The sequence below is a fragment of the Myripristis murdjan genome, chromosome 21 (genome assembly GCF_902150065.1).
Source record: "Myripristis murdjan chromosome 21, fMyrMur1.1, whole genome shotgun sequence".
NCBI classification, from domain to species: Eukaryota; Metazoa; Chordata; class Actinopteri; order Holocentriformes; family Holocentridae; genus Myripristis; species Myripristis murdjan.
In genome coordinates, this window is record NC_044000.1 from 28,366,179 (window position 1) to 28,386,543 (window position 20,365).

General features: G+C 42.4%; 1 protein-coding gene across 1 annotated transcript in view; it reads right to left on the reverse strand.

Annotated features, from left to right (window-relative positions):
* thsd7ba (thrombospondin, type I, domain containing 7Ba) overlaps window positions 1-20,365 on the reverse strand; it is a 171,007-nt gene that overhangs the window by 82,257 nt on the left and 68,385 nt on the right. Inside the window, 1 exon segment of the mRNA XM_030081611.1 lies at window positions 2,073-2,264. Within this exon segment, the coding sequence (XP_029937471.1) occupies window positions 2,073-2,264 (192 nt within the window).

Sequence of the window (20,365 nt, forward strand, 5' to 3'; positions counted from 1 at the left end):
ATGCTGGGGGTTATTTGGAGAGCGGCGGGCGCCTGAAGGTGCACGCTGACTCAGAGAGGAGCCTCACCGAAGCTCAGCTCGAAACAAACAGGTGTAGTGGCGTCTGTGCATCACACACATCACACACATCACACCTTTCATAGCTTTTAATGCTGCTGATAATGTTGGAACACAAATCAAGAATGTTTCTCTGTGCTCGTATTGATCCTTGTTTTCAAACCAACATCTGCCCACACCTTCCAATCTCACACATACACAGACAGAAACACACAGATACATCACACACACACACACACACACAGCCCCTCTCCTGCCAGCCTGGAGATAACCAGCAATGTGGTAATAAACAACACTGTGTGGAACTTGGCTTAAGCTGAGATTCCTTTATCAGCCCGTATTGCAGATATGCATTCGGTTACAGGGATTAATTGGTGGTAGCTCTGCTGCCAAGGCTCAGCTGAGCTGAAAACGCAGCGCCGGTCTCGGAGTAAGCGGCAGAATGCTGGCCGCAGAAAAGAGCCCGCAATGATAGATGGTCAGGCTGCACTTCAAATAGTTTTGAGATTAAAAAAAAAAAAATAACATCAAGATTAATCTCTGACATAAAAAGTTTCAGGTGAAAGTAAACCTGCGAGTGTTTGTGGTGAAGCTCAACCAGCTCCATCAGGTTGGCCTCACATGGCCATTTTTACATATTTCAGCAGTGCCATTATTCATAGATTTTTTTGGAGGTGTTATTAAGAAAAGCTTCACACACTCATGGTTTAAACATGCATCTACGGCCACACACTGAAGGCAGATTCCTCTCACGGACCTTCCTCCCATAACATGCAGCCCACAGCGCTCACCTCATCTTGTTGTTAACGGCCCATCACATGTATGCAATTTTATTTGTGCCCGCTTGGACGTTTTGTGTGTATTGGACGCGATTTATGTTTACAATTTGTGCGGTTTATACGACCAAATGCATCTGTGACCACCTGCAGAGGAGGCAGTGGGTGATTTTTCAATTTCTGTTGGGCGCGGCTACAGCTGAAGTTTCTGCATTCTTTGTGCTGTCTGATTGCAATTACTGACACAGTCACAGACTACAGGCACTGACTGCCAGCATACATGTCGAAGTCATGAAACATGTAACTGATATTTTGGTTTTGTAAGCTCATAACACAGACTAAAAAGAAAACTACACACTTTAGTGCTGCGTGAAGTTGCTGCTTCATGCACCAGCAGGAATACAAAAGATATCCAAACGATAATATTGTGGATTTTTAGCATGCAGCAGGAAAAGCCCGCGCTGTAATCACTGCTAATCCAGGCTGGATGATGTTTCGGGGGGACCGATCACTATCTCGCCGCAGTGGCTCTGTGGCTACCATCATGGATCTCTATCTCAGTACACTGTGGAGTTGTTCGGCGAGCAAACTTTGTATGAGGATGTGCTCCACTGACTACAATAGTGAGATATTATGAATAACATGAGCCATCTGATGGGAGATAAAACATGCTTCCTAGGTAGCCGGCACTATCTCGCTATATTTTTCTGATTTCAGGGTGGTGCTGCTGCTCTAAACTTTCTATCTGAGTAGGATTATGCCGTCTGAAGCTTGTAATTAGCTAGCACCTAGTACATGAGTTTCATTAATTTTACATGATTGCCACCTAACACTGCTAAATGCTGCAGTGACGGTGCAGGCCAGCTCCTCTGAGCCGCTCTGCATGTTTACTGGGCTCTCACTTCAACTTCCAGCCCGCCTCGGCCTTCTCCTCTAACTACAAATTATGGATGCAAGCCACTCTCAAAACACCGTTTCTTATTATCTACAAGTAATAATCCCTGATATTTTCACATGAATAAAATATTTTGGCAGTGATAGAACACAGCAGTGAGTCGACCTACACGCACTTAATGAAAGTGTTTTTGTTTGTCGTTGCAAACACCAGGTCTCATGTGTGTGTATGTGTGTGTGTGTGTGCACAGACAGTGGTTAGTTCAGACTAAATGGAAGAGGACGTGGGCAGCGAGCTGGTGGACAGAGCACAGGTGAGACAGGTGAGAGGGGGCGTGGCTTTACCTTGTCCTGGGAGGGCGAGCACACTGCGGCGGCGGCTCTGTCGGCCCTCGGCGTTCTTGGTGGCGCAGCTGTGCGAGCAGGACGACCAAGACGACCAGGGGCCGATCACACAGTCTCCGGGACAGGCCGCCTCGCAGGGCACCACCGTGGGAGGAGGGTCATCCACACAGAGGGAGCTGGGGACCTCCTCGCCTGGGGGAGGTGCCAGAGAGAAGTGAATGAATGACTTATATACTTTTGTAAAAGCTGTAATTTTAGCTTTACTTAAAGCTACATTAAGCAATATATCATGAATTTTTTTTTTCTTACCACAAAATGACCAATTGCAATGTGAGAGGCATCCCTTTGTTGCTTCTATTCACCATATAATTTATAGCCAGCCTGTTGTTATTTTGGCCCTGTTCATACTTGGTATTAAAATGAATTTCTGGTATTTCTGTCCATAAATACCAACTGATTTGCTCATCAATGGTGTCAAATTAAAGTGCAAAACAACAACAAGAAGCAACCACAACAGGCAAAATGGATTCTTGTGGATGTCGCACACATGAAACCTGCTGTCTGATTTCCATTGGGGCCAAAGAGTCAGCAGGATGAACGCACCAAGCTCTTTTGCAAACGTCTTCCTTCAGGGGCTGGAGGAGAGCTGCTGCCTCCTGTCGGCTAAAACCAAAGCCACATGTGGTCTTTGCAAACGGAAATGATGTAAGTCAATTCGACATGTGAACAGGTACTTCATGGTTTCAGCTCTCTATCGCCCCCTGATCGGCCCCTGATCGGCCCGAATGAGCTCCTGTTCCACCCTTCGTCCCGCAGACAAAACGTATGAACCTGCTATGCCTCTTGCCTTGGTGCTAAAAGTCTGCAGCTTCACCACAATTTCAATTTGAAGGTCACAAAGACACAAAAGAATCCACGTAATCCAACCTTGTGCGAGTGAAATGCCTCTTAGACCGTGTGTTTCCACAGGTTTGGCCTGTGTTTCAGTGCTTTGCCTCTGCCCTGCTTTGTGTGTCCCTCCTGTCTCTCCGTAGAGCCAGCCCTGTCTGCTCGCTCCTCCACACCTGCCCAGCTCCCTGTGCTCTCCCAGCCAATCAGCTCCTCTCTTGCTCTCCAGCCTCGTCACCTGCATGTTCATTTAGCATTTAAATCACACGTTCAGTCCAGCTCTTTGTCGGTCCGTTGTGTGTTTGCTCAGCCTCTGTGTCTGTGTGCTGCCTGCCTTCACTTACCATTAAAATTCTGCACTTCAAGCCATCATGCCTGTGTCTCCTGTGTGTGGGTCCTCCTGTTACCACTACCCCTCATTTCCATCCCAAAAACACATTTTTTCACCTCAACCTTCAGTTTTGTACAACCCAGAGTGTGTGAGCCCAGAGGCAGGACTGACTCTGTTTACAGATGGACTCTGAGCTCTGTGCTGGTCAGACATCACTCGGTGGAGCTTCAAGTAGATTTTATCTTTAGTATGGTATTTAACCACATTAAATTATAATCCATTACAGAGTTCAAATTCATCTACTTGTCCTTAAACACCAGAAACAGGCGTAAACTGGTCAACTGTGGCACCAACCATCATGAACGGTCAGTTACCAGACAAGATATCTGGCTTTATTTTCTCCATGTTGTTTTACTCAAGACTGAAGGTCTAAGGACCAAAACGTGTTCTCAGAGTTTATTGCAAGTCCTCAGACAGAGAGCAGGGATCCTCTGCTCGCGTCTGTTTGGATATTTCTTTCTTCACACCTGTCTGGATTATTTAATTGAAAAATGTAGTCAGTGCAAAATCTTGACTGAAGTCTCATAAGTTTCTTTCAGTTTAATTCTCTCCTCATTTTTTTTTTTTTTTTTTAAGAATGACAGGGCAATTATCAGTCTATCTGTCTTTGGTTAAAAAAAAGAAAAAAAAAACATCAACCTCCAAGTACATTTGAAATTAAATACTTAACTTTGTATGTACTGGTAATTTTACTACTTATGCAAAATTATATCAAAATAATGCTTATTATTGAGAAGGATATTTTCATTTTCTGAAATGTTTGTTTGTTGTATGTTATATTTATGTTAATTTATTGTTGCTTTTAAGGCTTAGAGAGTATACTTAGAGAGGCTTACAGAATATACATGGCACATTGATTGAAATGTATATGATAATAAACTCAAATAAATAATATGATGTGCTGCTGTACTGTCCTTGTTTATGATATTTATGTCGGAGAGTCTACCAGGACAAATGCCTATCAACTTGTTGACATGGCAATAAATCTATTGAATCTTGAATCTTAAATAATTAAACAAAAACCTAATAGAGCACAGAGTGAAAATGCAGTCGGAGATGCTGATGATTTTATGGTTTAACTTCCGTCTTACTACAGATGATAATTTGTAGCATGGCAGAGGTCATTTTTATTAATCCAATAACAATTTGAATTTTAAAAATCAGATTCCCTTCATTGGATAAAAGCCGCTTCCAAAACCTTTTGGAGCCTTTTGAGAAAGCGATTTCCCTCCCGGACACAGTGAGCCTGTGCAGGCGTCCCTCGTAAGTGGAAAACACTCTGTCACACACAATTAGAATTTCATTTTGTCTAATGAATATTATAAGGCCATCCCATCTGGTATTCTGAGCTGGTTTTAAAAGCCATACTTCAGCCTTCATCAGGCAGTCACATTATGAAATATTTATCAAACTCCTGGTTAACTCTTCTTTCAGGAGAGGGAGGTGTTTTGTTAAGAGTGTCCTTCAACAGGGTTACTATTTTTAGAGAGCAATAGCGAAGGGAGTGTCAGAGCCTTTCCTCGGTAAATAGAAGAGAAAAGCTGTTGCCTTGTTATATCTCAGTGATAATGGCTTTTTGATTGTGTGATTCAATGCCGACTGAAACGTTAATGACCGCCGTAAAAACAGGACTCTGCGGTAAACCTTAGCAGGGCTCCACACTCCTTCTCTGATGTCTCACGAGCTTCACAAGGTGATGGATCCGTTTCAGACACAGGGATGTCATCCTCATGTCAAAACAATGCCAGCAGCCTCCAAAACAGTGTTTTCGGACACAGGCTCTCGCACACAGCAGTATCATTAACTCGGCTGAACTCTGCCACTCCATCAAAGACCTGTGGTGTAACAACAGCACCTCGGGGCAGATTTGTCATCAATTTGTCTTTTTTTTTTCTTCTTCTTCTGCAAGTGAGTATCCCTCATGTCAAGGATGACAGAGGAGGGAGCACACGTAGGCATCGCCTCATCAGATGGATACAAAGAAATCCCTCGGGGAGTCGGAGAGCCTTCCACCCAGAAAGCTTAAAGCAGCAGAGATCTCGTGCTGCAGGAATCCCTGGACTGATAAAAGTGGTGGGAAAGGACTCTGGGCGACCGTATGGCTCCTGTATTGCTTCCATGAGTGGAGTTAGAAGTGGAGCGCACGCGAGGTGGAGGGCCCTCCAGCTGAAGCTAACAAACGGAGAAAAACACTAAAAGTGCCCTTCCAGCCCCGCAAAACAGGTAACGTTTGCCAAAGTGATACTTTGCTCAGTCTTGGCATCAACATTATGATTCAATACTGGAAAAAAATAAGCCTTGTCAGTTTTGTGTGTGTCCTTACAAAATGTGAAATCTCCGTGATAAGGATGGTATTTCAAAGGCACACATCCACGGATAGCAAAATGGCATTTACTGGTCTGGCAAGGAAAGGAATTTATTCTGTGACTGAGTGCGAAGGGAATAATTTATATGATTATATATCTGCAAATACGCCCACTTGAGCAAAGAGCTGCAGGCTGCGGCACTTGAATGGGAAACTTTCTGATACTTTACATAATTGTTTAGAGCGGAAAGTGACATTTCAAGCTGTGTGGGACTTCATTGTCTCTGTTCGGCTTGTCTCCCACCCAGGCGAAGTACTGGTAAAAAGTTGAGGCGTTCATGCTTTACACTAAGCGAGCGCACACAATGAAAAGGTTCATGTACAGTAGTGAGAATCATCCTCTCTGACCCACATTCACAGAGAGACTGACACTCGCCGTATCTCCAGCATCTATATCATTTCTGTGCAAATGTAGTGGAGATGGGAGACTTTTTGTTCGCCCGGAAAAGTGAAAATGGACAATGAGATACAGCGAGTCCATGCTTAAAAACTTTAAATGGGAATTGCAGAGTAGATAGTGTTATCTGATGTTGTGTTTTTTTCTTTGAAAACTTCAGGAAATGTACCGTTCGGGAGGAGAGATGAGCCACCCACATGTCCCCCCATCCCTAACCGTCACATTGCTTTAATCTTTGCATTACTTTTATGAGGAATGGCAAAAACACTTTCTCAACAGAAGCACCGGAAGATTCAGCCTAGTTTTTTTTTTTTTTTTTTCCTTTCACAGGTTGAGTCTGTGCCAAAGCATTCACAGTGCCAGCATTCTTACATTAGCCTTGTAAGTGCCATGTGAGAGCAGCTACTGACACTGAGCTTTTGGTCACCAATGTCGTTAACACAGTAGATGAACTGTATAATGACAGTAAAAGGCCAAACTCTGGATTTTGTTTATACCTTTTAAACAAATCTGTGTAATCCCTTAGGAAAACTCTATCTGAGGTTTGAGTGAATCACTCCTGGTTGCCCTGAATAGTGAACACAAATATTTCATCCTTGTGAGAACGGGATGTAGACTTCCATCGTCTTTTATTTTCCAGCCTGTACAGTTTTCGATTGGAGACTGTTGATTTTAATTAACATGCTGGATGAAGGATAAATCATAACTCCTCACCCACTGTGGACATAAACCTCTCATGCTGGCATACACACTCATTATCTGCTTCTTAGTGAGATACGGAGGCTTTGTGGTTGCATTTAAGTTCTCCCAGCAACAGAGGTTAATTGGAGAATTAACTGCGTGCAAATACTGAGTAACCACGTAACTACAAACCATTAGGAAAAGACAGGTGTGAAAATGATGGAACAAAACAATCTGAGTCGTAGCTTGAAACGCCTCGACTCAGTTGTGCTACACAAACCGTTGTTTAGATGAATAACAGTGGAACACAACTGATGTGAATGTTATCGAGCTTCCCCATGCAACTTGGAACTGAGAGGATAAATCTCAACTCTGGACATGGAGAAGGTCAAAGAAATGCCAGTTAAGTGGCAATTTAGAGCTATCTGAAAGTTTGCCAGAAACATTTTAGGCTTCATGACATCGTGACAACGCAGGACAATACAGTTGGCAGGAAACAAACTTTCACTGTGACTGGATTTCTAATTTAATTCAACTTCACTCCAGCATTCACTGTCTTTATATTATCATGGGATAGATTCATAGCAATGCATTCCTTTAATGTGCACTGGCAATGAAGATGACATTAGCGTCTAACGTTACTCTCCACATTGACTTTCCTGAAGTTGAAACATCTGCCACCACCTATCTATGTTAGCTTTTATTCAACACTTTAGCTAAAGCAGTGAAAATCAGGTGGGCTTACAAATTTTTATTTGCTGCCAAACTGAAATTATCAAAACACAAAACTGTTCAGATATCAGTGCCACAGTGGTCCCTGATGTTTTTTTCTTCATATATATCATTTTCAAACATCATGCAAAACATTAATGATTATGTAGTTGTCAATTATGCATTTTTTAATGTACCAGGGGTATATGGAAATAATTATTCTTTTCACATTCGGTAACGTGGTGATGATTGACGGAACATGAGGCTGTTTCACTTTAAAAAAAAATAAATAAATACATTGAGGGAACATACAGCCGGGCCGGGGAACATATGGTGGACCGCATCAAAAACAGCACAAAAATGAACCATGTCTCTTGAATTCTGTTGAAACAGCCAAGTTGTCCGTTTAGAAAAGAAACTAGCTGCTCATAGCCACTGTTGGCCTAGTGCTGAAGACCTCCATTATGTCCGCAAAAATGTGTGTGCCCTCACTTCAAATGGGCAGAGAATATGAGAAGGCCTCAAGGCCACCAGACAATCGAGTGTCATGACTCAGAGGGTCACTGGAGCATCGATCACAGAAAGACACAGTCAGAGGGGCTTGACAGCCAAGTTACTGGGGCAGAAAGGTAATTTCACAAAATAATATCAGCTCTTTGGAGCTACTGTGATAATACCCGGCACCACAGGTCACAGCTCTGCACTCTGTTCCTTCTATATCAACATTTACTCAAAGTAACAATACTCATATCAAGTTATTTTGGGATGTTTACAATCACAACCATCGGATTTACAGCACTATGCCATGCTAATCATGTTCAAACATCAAACAAATGTGATGGAGAAAGATTAATTATGTAAAAAAAAAAAAAAAAAAAAACATTGTGAAAGATATTGTTTCTTAGTGCTTCAGTATTAGTAAATAGATAAGATGTATTCATGTAGCACCCTTTGACAAGAGGGTTACAAAGTGCTTCACTCCAATTAAAAATAACTGTAACAGGCACAAATAAATTGCAATATCTGAAAGCAATTAAAAGCAACAAAGAAAAATAATGAGCAACAAGGCAAACAAAGAAAAAAATACAGAGAAGATTAAGCAATGATGCAACCAGTAAAATACGGAAAAAAAAAAAAAAAGGCATTTAGACAGCCAGGATAAAAAGATGGATTTTAAGACGCTGTTTAAAACTTTCAACTGAGGTTGCACGGTCTCCTTTGGATTTCATATTTTAGTGGGACACAGTCAAAGGACCCTGATCCGAGGACCTGAGAGGCCTCGCCTTAAAGGTCATGCTTTTAAAGCTGTCAGCAGGTCACGGATGTAGCTAGGGGCAAGGCCACTCGAGGCCTTGTAGGTAATTTAAAGGGTCTTAAAATCCATCGAGTATTTAACAGGCGGCCAGTGAAGAGAGGCTGGTACTGGACTAATGTGGGTTCTTCACGATGTCTTGTAGTCTTGCAGTTGCCTTTTGGACTTGCTGTAGACAGGTGATCGTGGCCTGGCTGAGACCAGTAAATAATCAAGGTTGGAGGAGACAAAGGCATAAATAAATATTTGTGTCCTTTCATCATGGAGGGACAGCCTGAATCAAAGATTTGACATATAGAGTGCATCAAATTCAGGCTTTGGCTGATTGTACCTGTTTTGCCATCTGATCCTTTATGGAAGCCAAACAGAGATGCAGCAGGGATCGTTAGTGTCATGGAAAGGTACAAGCGTGTATCATCGGCATAGCAATGGCACAAAATGTAACCAAAACTGCTGATGAGTTGCCGGAGGGAGAGGAAATACGAAATGGAGCCAAGAAATGAACCCTGGGGTACACCATGGGTGAGTGGAACAATAAGAGACAATAAATAGAGACAATTGAACTCCTATGTGTCAAACAGAGGAGAACCAATCCAGCACACAGCAAGAGACAACAACGCACTGCCTCAGCCTGTCAGTCATGACAGTGTGATGTAGGGTGTCAAAAGCTGCACTTAAAAGCTCAAGATCTGTTTAGTTGATCTGTTGCCAAAGATAGATTTTTGTTTTTTGCTCTCTCCTCAGAAATATCAGAATCAGTAATTATTAAAAAAATCGATCTCCTTGAAAATCACAGAGTAGATCAGCAAACACAGAGCAACGAAGCGTTCACAAAGCCTTGCTCACAAATGTTGCCTAAAGAGAAACCTGATATTAAAATATCAGTAATACTTAATAACAAGAAAGGCGATGATAAATATGTTTCAATGGTGCACTAACACAAAGCCAGAGTCAAAACGTAAAGGAGATAAAGCTAGACAGAAAGTGGGAATCCTGACTGTGTGCATGCGTATGTGTGTGTGTGCATGTGTGTGCATGTGTGTGTGTGTGTGTGTGTGTGTGAGCGAGAGAGAGCACACAAGTGTGGGGGGAGCTCTGCAAATAGATGGCTGCCCTAGGGGTCCTTTTGCATTATTAATACATGGATCTGTAGCTGGGGCTCCTACTCAGATATAATACCGCTGCCTCCTGCATGCCATTTCAACATGATTTCTGTTCTGCACACCCACCCACCAATTAATCTCCTTCATTATTATCACTTAGACAGGTGGAGGAAGATTGGAAGTCCTTCCCTTCACTTCAAAGTTAACACTCACATCCGCTCTGCACCGGCAGCTTTTGAAGACAAAGCAGCTGGAAACAGTGGAGAGGATGAGGCAGGAAAATGGGACAAAATCAATGTGCCTGTATCACAAACTACCCTGGATGACTGTTTTTTTTTCCCACTTGTATTTGCTTGTCAACCGCATGAACATTAAAATTTCATGAAAAGTGATACTGATACAGCTATCTTTAGGGCTGCTTTCCTGAATTCATCATCGCCTGGACCGATGTTGACTTCAGCTTTTAGCCGTGATTGCTGTTGTTGTTTAGTCACAGAAGAAAAGAGCAGATTCAAGCCGGAGTGTCCGGTCCAGAAATTAGTGACTCCAATCAGAGAACAAAACATTAGTTCATCCCAGTTCCCTCCTCAGAGGAAACTGCTGCCAGTTCCATAAATTGTGAAATTCAGACAGTGACATTACAGCCAGATGGGGTGAAATTTTTATGTAAAAAATCCATCCATCAGCCTAAATTACTACTTGTTTCCATTTAGGGCTGACAAAGCTGCCTGGTGCAGTATCGATCAGCAAATGTAGTTAATGTATAAAACATTACAAATAGCGATTCTAAGAAAGTACACTGGTAAGGTCAATCCAGCTAACATCTACTATCTTGTATTGATTTGTCTTATTGAATCCATACCAGTCATAAAGCAGGAGACATACATAAAGAGAAACAGACAAATGAGACAATGATTTTGAAGCTTTGAGACAGTTTAGATGTCAACTGTGCAAAAAGCGGTTACGATTCATCATCAGGAAGATGTCCATAAAATTTATTGCATTCATGCCCTCATTCAAGCCATGATTCACTGATTACATAAATAGCTTGAGTAAATTGCTCCTCGACTGTTAGAGAAAAGTGCATTATATTCACTAAAATATTCATGCAAATCAAGTAATAGCGCAGAAATGGCCACAGCGTTAGCCCGGTGAAACCAGCCGGATTCAAGCACATCTAGACAGTGCACTGAGATCCGCCGAGCCCCGAGGCGCTTGGATTGACTTTCAGCACTGAATTTCAAAAACAACAGCCTCGGCTCTCGAGGATAGCTCGTCAATGAAGCTTTGGAATTGGTTTTGTCTGAAATGTACAATATAAATCCTTAAAAAACAAACACAAGTCAGCTCGCAGCAATTCAGCAATCCTTAAACACTGCTACCTGGTGTTTAGCAACTAGCTGCTTGATTGCTGGATGAATATTGGAGGAAAATGATGGCAACAGCCATGTATTGCAAAAGTGACATAATTTCTGATCATATTCAAAAGATAAATATGGCAGCTTAATGTAATTGCAAGCTCTTTAGCAAACATTGTATTACTGCAGATTTATCAGTGATTACTGTGTATATGATGGGATATAGGACCCAGTAAAATCCAGCAGGTGCTCATGGAGAGGCTTACTAGGTCAAGTGCAGTTAGAGTGCTGAGTTGTTACTCCTGTGGAAGAACGGGAAGAAATGTTTGTCATCCTAGCACTGAAATATTTATGTGTTTTAATTAGAGTTTCCTTCTTAGCCTTCTTTTATATCCAGGAAAGTCTGCCGTGGATCTGAACTGTGTCGGGGCGCTGGATCCCTGTTGAAGTCAAACACCGCCGATGACATGTGGAACTGTCTCTTGAGGCTTTGACGTCTTCTAAACTAAGGACTTTTTTTTTTTGTTTGTTTGGCTGATGATTCATCCTCCTCCCTCCCCCCTACAATGTCTCTCTATTAGCATTATTGGTTTTACTGTAGCTGCTCCAAACTATGATTATTTTCCATTATTTTTATGTAGATTCTTTTAATATTCCTTGATGACTGTAATCTCCTTGGTGTTGGGCCGTTTTCTCTCCTCTTTTCTCCCCTCTCTCTCTCTCTCTTTGGTGGGGTAAGCATGCTTGCGGCGGCTTGAGGCCCAGTTTGGTGTGTGAGAGTGACACACACAGGGTACTGAGGTGTGTAATTTGAAGTGTGAACTCTACCTTTACCTGCCCTTTCGCTGCACGCTGCTGGGCTACCTCAGCCTGTCTGTCATTTCCTTTACAGTTTTTTTTTTCTCTTTAACAGGAGCAGCAAAGGACGACCTGTCTTTTTTCTTTTATGTAAATTGTGCATAATAAAACTGCGTGTAACAGCACTTGAACTGCTTATCTTGACTGCTAGATTCATCTAAAAGTGAGGGGACCTAATTAAAGGTGGTGAAACACAGGTAGTGATCTGACCTCATGTTACAAATTCATAAATTTAAATGGCAAAATCACCCATAGACAACATAGCTGCTATTCATCATCCATTTGTGTCATCAAACATGAGGATGCAGCCAATCAAGAGTTTGGGTCACATGCTGTTCACAATGTAAATCCATCTTGTATTCATAATTTGCTTGTAGGTCCTGCTCAGTCCATCTGCTTTTCTGATCGGTTAGAAAGGGAATAAAATGTTTCATTCTACAATTTGCAGCTCAGTCGACGTGCTACCCTTGTGCTCACATTTGGATTAAAGTAAAAAGGCGCTTTAAGGACACAGATGGCTTTGAGTATTTGGAAATCTGGTAAATTACATCTGTGCTGTTAATCACACCCATCACGCTGACAGTCAGCCCCAGTGAGTAATCACCAGCTCACGCGCATCAATCTCACACATTACTTTGGAAAAAGCATGTAGTCCGGAGAGCTGTGACTCCAAGCTGTGGCTGCACCAATATTCTGCTGTTCTGCTCGCTCAAGTGCTGCTGACACAAACATTTCTGTGTATTTTCAAAGCTGTAACTTGTACGAACAGAAGACAAACTGCAGAAGCCCTTTCACGTCCAGGCTCATAACCAGCTCAAGAAGAATCACTCTTGAAAATAAAAATAAAAAACACCATATTTTGTTAAGGACTTAAAACAGACTGATATACCATCGCGGATCATTTGCTGATGTCTATTTTATTGCCATATTTCATCATTAAACAGTAAGCTGAATTAAGTAAACAAGTTTTATTGAAATCAGAAATTGGGCATGCAGTTATCCTGACAGCACAATGATAAACGGAGCAAATGCCAAATAATTCCTCCAATCAAAAAGTTACGTCTTCTTTAATTACTCTGATGATAGATGTGTCGATGCTATTGACGGGGAACAAATTTAACTACAGTGGACGTCGCTGGCTGTACGCTGACAAGCAGATAGTGATTCCTATTGATCATCGCGCCGTCGGCAGGATGTCGTCAGATTTCAGATCACTCACCAAAGTTGTTAACATTTTAATGACAGACCTGACAATAGGACCGCAGTCATCTAGTGGAGATACTGCCGATGAAACGCAGACTTTGATTCACCAGAGAGCGATGCCGGGTGGGAGGAGATGTATTTGCACAAATGGTGATTGTGTTTTATGTGTAAGATAACCTTGGCAGAGTGTCTATTCACACAGCTGGAGAAATATTACCATGTTGATGAAAGGTTTAATCAGTGACAAAATTCGGCTCAAAGCGGGAATAACGACATGGAGCAATGGCAGGATGGCAATTTGGATTCACAAAGAAAAGGCATTTCAGCGGTGGCCTGCTTATGTAATCCAACACATTTCCGATCAAGACAGGATGTTGGGGTGGGAAATTATTTGGGCAAGGACTGCTCAACAATGGACAGGTCTGATGGGGAAAACAGGGAAAGAGACTCGGAAGGAAAATCCCAAAATGTATTTCAAATACTCATGATACACTGTGGAAATATGACAGCTTCAAAGTTGCTGTAAGGCAAGGGCGCGGGAAGGGTGGTGCTGAGGGTGCTGCAGCACCCCCTGCTGAGGAGGGGTGGAATAAATGTCAAATTAATTTTACCACATTTCAAAGTCATTTTCTTTTGAAAATGACTTGATTGTGGCAGTCACTTAGGGTGTGGACAGGGGGAGAAAGTAAAACGTGTATTAATCTACTGCACCTAATGCAAGGAAAACGAAAAACATGTAAAACGCGTGCAGAGGGGCAATCACACCGAGACACATCACATCTCATCGGGCCTGAAAATTAAGACCCGACCCGAACCGGGCTCGACTGGGCCAGCCCGAGGCCCTACCCGACCCGACTAATTAGCCAAACTTTAGGCCCGACAACCCGATAAAGCCCAAAAAAAAAAAATAAATAAAAATCGCCAAACTTGCCATAATTTAGCAGCGCCGGTCAGCCGCGGCACCGGGGCACCATCAGGCGGAGGCACCATCAGGCGGCATCAGGCGAGCCGGCCGCGGCACCGGCCAACATCAGGCAGCTCACCTGTCAGATCCGGCAGACCTGACCGGGTGGGCGCGGTACCGGACGGTGCCGCGGCCGGCCAGCCTGATGCCGACTGATGGTGCCGCGGCATGTGCGGGTCAATACGATAGTCTAGAAAACTGCCGATTTTTTTTTTCTCGTGCGCCCCCAAGTAGATTGCGCCCTGGGCAGTTGCACTGCCCATAGCAGAAACCGTCCCTGCTGCCCAGTCTGCATAAAAATTACGCAGCACCCCCTGGCAAAAAGTAGTTCCCGCGCGCATGCTGTAAGGTTTATTTTTTTTCTCTTTTTTCTCTTTCTTTAAGGTACAAACACAAAATGCTACCCACAGGATGCTACACATCTTGTGCCAGCCTGGGTAAGTTGGAAAAAAAGGGTATTTTACCAAAAATGTTAGAGTTTTCCTTTAAAATGACCCCTTGCAATCATCCAAAATGAAGTTTATGGTAGCACAGGATGCAGAGGTTCCATCCTCGCACGGTGGAAAAATGATTTCACTGTGTAAACAGTATAATCCAGCCTGTGGAAACTGATCATAATTCATTTTATAAAAAAAAATGTTGTACCACACGCCCAACCTTTGACTTCACACAACTAGCAAGGAATAAATATGTAGATCGCACACAAAACATACACTGAAGCTTATCTTATTTGTATTTTTTGGGTCCTATCCTGTTATCCTGAGCTAAACAAAATGAAAATAAGAAGATAAGCATCAGTTTATCCTCTGTCTGCGATCTACCCATTTATTCCTTCATGATTAATTCCATCCAGGCGCTGCTACTGCATTTTTAGCTGGGCCGACTGTGTAAAGACAACTTTATCAGCCCAAATCAGAAAATCAAATCAAACCATCAGAGGTCAAAAGAGAAGAGAGTCTGATCCTGACTAAGAAACTGCAGATTCACCCTATCTGCCCAACAGAAATTCTGGCGTTGGCATGATCTTTCCACAAAGGAAGAGACGCCTCAATACTGAAGCAAGAAATCCAAGAGTGTGTCCTAAACAGCAGCGAGAGAACCTTTTACTTCTCTCTTCTCTCTCTCTCTTTTTTTTTTTTTTTTTGATTAAAAGCATCACAGCCCAGCCAGCCTGGTAAACATGAGCGTGCAGTTTATAGACAACATGTTCAATGATTTCTGGGTTTTGAGCAGAGCTGGTGACAGCCAAACAAAAGGAAACAAGAAGGTACAATGTAGGCACTTTGACAGAACCAATGGCAAAGGAATGTAAATTGCAAGTTGGACTAACAGGTGTAAGCCCTGATCAGCGTCTGGTGAGGAAGAAGTGTCTCTCTCGAATGCCTCCTGTGCATGCGCCACCTCTGTCCCGGTGCAGGACATGACAGGAAATCTGTTTCCTCACAGCAGCCATACTAACTCTGACTCAGCTTTTTATTGACTTTTTACAGAAATCAGTGGGATCTCAAATTGGTTGTAAGAAACACTGATCTATAATTTAAATAAAATATGACAGATCTATACTACAATAGTATAGATCAGTGGTTAGAAATGGATTTTGGAGAGCAGGGCATCCCATGCTCAACCAAACACTGGAGAAAAATAAAGTAAGGCTCTAAAAATATTAAAACACGTGAAGAAGAAGAAGAAGAAGAAGAAGAAGAAGAAGAAGAAGAAGAAGAAGAAGAAGAAGAAGAAGCATTTCAAGTAAAAGGATATAATCCAGTTTAAAAAACAAAACAAAACAAAACATGAAGCCTATTGCAGTGATTGTTGGATTTATGGGATTGACAAGGCAAAATGCATGGCATTTGTTGTTGACACAATCAATATGACAAATGCGCACACACACACACACACACACACACACACACACACACACACACACACACACACACACACACACAATATCAAGACCTGATTCTGAGGTTTAGTGTTCAAAGAGTTATCTCAGGTACTGGTACATGACAGTTTCTGCCATTTGGAGCCACCAGTGTGCTAAGATTTAGCTTTGAAAGAAAAAGAAAACCTGGGGGAAGATAAAATATAGCCTTTTGATGTCACGACCAAGGGAAAAATCTCCTCTCTCCACTTTGAATACACTCTAATGGTTTGGCGAGAAGGTGTCAGATTTAGTGGGAGAGCCCACCAGTTCAATTTCAGCAGTTCTCTGAGACTATTCACAGTTGTCTCATGTATTTTCCAAGCAATGGGACTCATTGGCTTTCAGCTGATGGAGGATAGTTTCCCGATTGCTCGAGCAGTCGTAGATCACAATCTAGGTGCATGTCAAACAAACTTTGCTTGCAAAGTTGAAGCAAAGTGCTATCCCGTCGGCTTTCCCCAGAGCTATTCCATGAGTTTTCAGGCATGAAATGGGGAGCAGGTTACACCAGGCCATGTGGGTGGGGCTGTTCAATCTGGGAGCAAAGTGGAGGAAACATCACATATCTCTGGGGTGCCAATCACCTCGCTGAAGTTTAACATTTTAAATGGTATCTGTCACCCCCACACAACTGCAGCCGCTTCATTTCAGCTTCTCCGTGATGGAGTTGAGTGTAAATACATCACAAACCATCAATGTGAGGTTCTCCAGCTTCTTGGTTTTTCTTTTGTGTGTGTGTGTGTGTGTGTGTGTGTGTTTGCATAACATTAGTCATCATTTAATTCCTTAGTGCAAAGAGCCAGACAGTGGGATCGTTGCTAAAGCTGCACTCCAAGTAGAACATATTCTGGCACCACACTGAGCCATTCAAGAAATTTATAGCACTGCCACAAATCCTGTTCTTGTATTTATAGTGTGATCCACTTTGCATGGTCAAAGTCGGCAAACAAGCTAGCAGCTACTCCACACAGGGACAACAACTCTTCCTGTGCGGTCACACTGTGAGCAACTCAATCAGTAGAAGTCCATTAATTTCCTCTACAGCTGAAGAACCAGGGGGACTCCAGCGATGTGTGGGTGCTCATCAGGCTAACTGGTGGACGGCTGATCCAAGGCCATCGGCCATCAAACCTTTTTGTGCTTCCTTGTGATTTTATTTCAAAACTACTAGTTATTCTGCTCAAGTGCAAAATGGATGGGAAACTTATTGCAGCAATTCAAAAGCTAGTTCTTTTCTGGTTCTATGCAATTCTTATTTGAAAGACAAGTGCAGGAATTGTATTGAAAAAAAAAAAATAGAAAAATAATATACCTGAAAAATGGTTGCTAGTGTTGACTGCAGGTTTAGAAGGTTTTTTTTTTTTCTGTTATTTTCCAGCAGTGTTATTTAATTAGCACTTGCCATCTAACTAAATTAGCCCATCAAAACAATGTAATATCATGAAAGGCAACAGCAGAGCAGCAAAAAAAAAAAAAAATCTTTGTAGCTGCCGACCACAACATAGATCCAATTAAACACTCGGGACCTGCGCTAGTCGTAGTGTGAACGTTTGTTCCTCACACCACAGCTTGCCATGGCCTTTAAAATTTCGCACTGGCTTGAGGATTTAGCAGATTTAGCTAACGATAATTTGATTATTTGCTTTTTCATCTGTCATCTGAGCAGTTTATTTCTCCTCCAGTTGAAGTGATTTACTCGAATAGTGCATAAGACTGAATTTGCAGAAGCCTCAACAGAAATCACTGCATGTGGATCTGCTGCATTATGGAACAGGCTGTTGTCCGTGGCATCTGACATGCTCTGGGATGATTGATTCAAGCAAGTATAATCCGTAATGTCTTTCACCCTTCTTCCTCACTTTTGCAGCAGCCGTTTACATGAAATATTCGTTTTAATACATGTTTCCCGTCTGACTGCATTTTATGATGATGTGCTGTGAATATACTGTGAGTATGTCATTAGGATTTAAGTCTATGAAACCATCTGAGGTTGTCATGCAGACTTCTAAAATGCATACAAAATTTTGAAAACACATTGCATCAAAGACATAATGATGGATTTCCCAGATTCGTTTTGTGTCCTGGTGGTAAAAATGCTCACACAAGACGATTAGGTGAGGGACGGTATTGCACATGATTTAAAAGAAATTATCCCGCTGACTGCTTAAGTGCTACTGACATCACAACCTGTAATCTCCAACCCGGCACCGATCAGAACAACACACTCGCCTCCCGGTAAACTGCGCGGTAACCTGTGATCCCCACACATCACACAGTTTGTTCAGGAGCTGTCCAGATGTCAGGTTGTAAATATCAAACATGACTGATATCATCGTGGCTGCTTTGACAACTCTGTTAAGACTGATTCTGTTAATCCCTGAACCTAAGTAATCTCTGCCGACCATCAGCCCTGACCCAGGATTCCTCTCCGATTGTGAGGACGACCAAATCTTGCAGAAATCAACCTGATAATTCTCTGGTGTGTCTCCAGCCTCCCTGTCTCCCTGTCTAGCAGAAGAAAAAAAATTCTGTGATGGCCCATTAAATGTCATGAGTGCCAAGATGGTACAGGATATAGGGGAATCATTAAGGCAATTAGATTCACTTATTCTCTCCCATGTGAATGTGAAATTCTCCCATTAGACTGAGGGGTTAGACGGAAGGTTTTAAGTGTACTGTGCATTTGTGAGGACTTTGTAAAGGCATTAGTTAACCATTCTCACTGTAAGGAAAGCATCTAAAACAGCTATTGAAGCGATGGGGGAATGAGCTCGAACTAAGTTAGTGAAGCTACCTGAGGTGAAGCCTGTTTTTCGATCTGCAAGTGACCGCCAAGCCAAAGTCCCAGACCTAACCACCCTGAGCAGGCAGAGGCTGCTGACAACACCACCTGATGAAGAAGAGTCCAGTGACATATCGAGGACCTCTAAATCTTAAAGAAATGCACCCTCCCTCCCTCATCCATACCCAAACCTTAGCCACACCAAACTGAGGACACAAGTCAAAAAATTTAGGAGCTGAATACAATTTTGAGCAGGCAAAATGTCCTCACATGTCAAATGTGAAATACAAAAAAATATCTATACATATGTCATGTCGCACACTTGCTTTATATATGCTTCACTGCTGTCTCGAGGCTGCCTCACACTGCCTTTTCTCTCCTCTGTCTGTGGTGTCTGTTGTTGTCTGCTCTGCCTCCCATTGTCTGCAATGTGTTCTTGACTGTCTTACTCATAATAATAACAGCTGAAAAAATAACATATAGAAACATGAATACTAAAAATAGTACTTAATGCCTGCTTGAGCACAAAAGGTGCACTGCATTTTCCCCTTGTCATAACCTAACCAGGGAAACTCCTGTAGCCAAGCTGATCTGAACCGCCTTGCAGGCAGGGAAGCCGTGGGATCAGGAGACTCAATTAGCTGCACTCCGCTATCATCTGGCAACGGCTGTATACTGGCTGGAATGACTGTACCTGGGAACTTTCACTTATTTCAGAGTTCATCACCGGGTAGGGAGTGAGAAAAGGACAGATATATATATATTTAAAAAATATATATTTTTATAGAAAGTTAGGCCCACTGCTGACCGTTGCAGTCACCATCTGGAGCCGTGAAACTATTGCCTAAGCAGCTGTAATCTAAACAAAAACATACCCATCTCTAACCTAATGACTAAACACAGTTTTAAGATTATTAAGTACAGATTGCAGTATGCTAAATGAATACTGCAAGTTTTCTACAGCTAACAGAGCAGTGTCGGCGATAAAGTACAATACTGTATCATCTGCGTACAGAATTGACATTATGTTTGTGTGCACTGACAGTGGGGAAAGCACGGTGCTCTGATCTGTGCTCTTTGTCATTGGTTTCTTTTGTGTGTGTGCGTGCATGAACTTGGGTTCGGACAAAAAACAATAGTTTAGGGATGACTTTGACTGGAGACTTGATGACACAAGCCTCACGAGCTCCTGTGCAGAGCTCTTCCTGATCAATCCTGAGTCATTTGATGCACCTCATTTGAGGACAAAGTTAGGAACACCACAAGCACGAGAGCAACCAACACTGCTGGTGCTCCACAGCCTCCACTAAGACTCACAGACATAAAAAGTGGAAAAAGCTGGCAATACTTCATCTT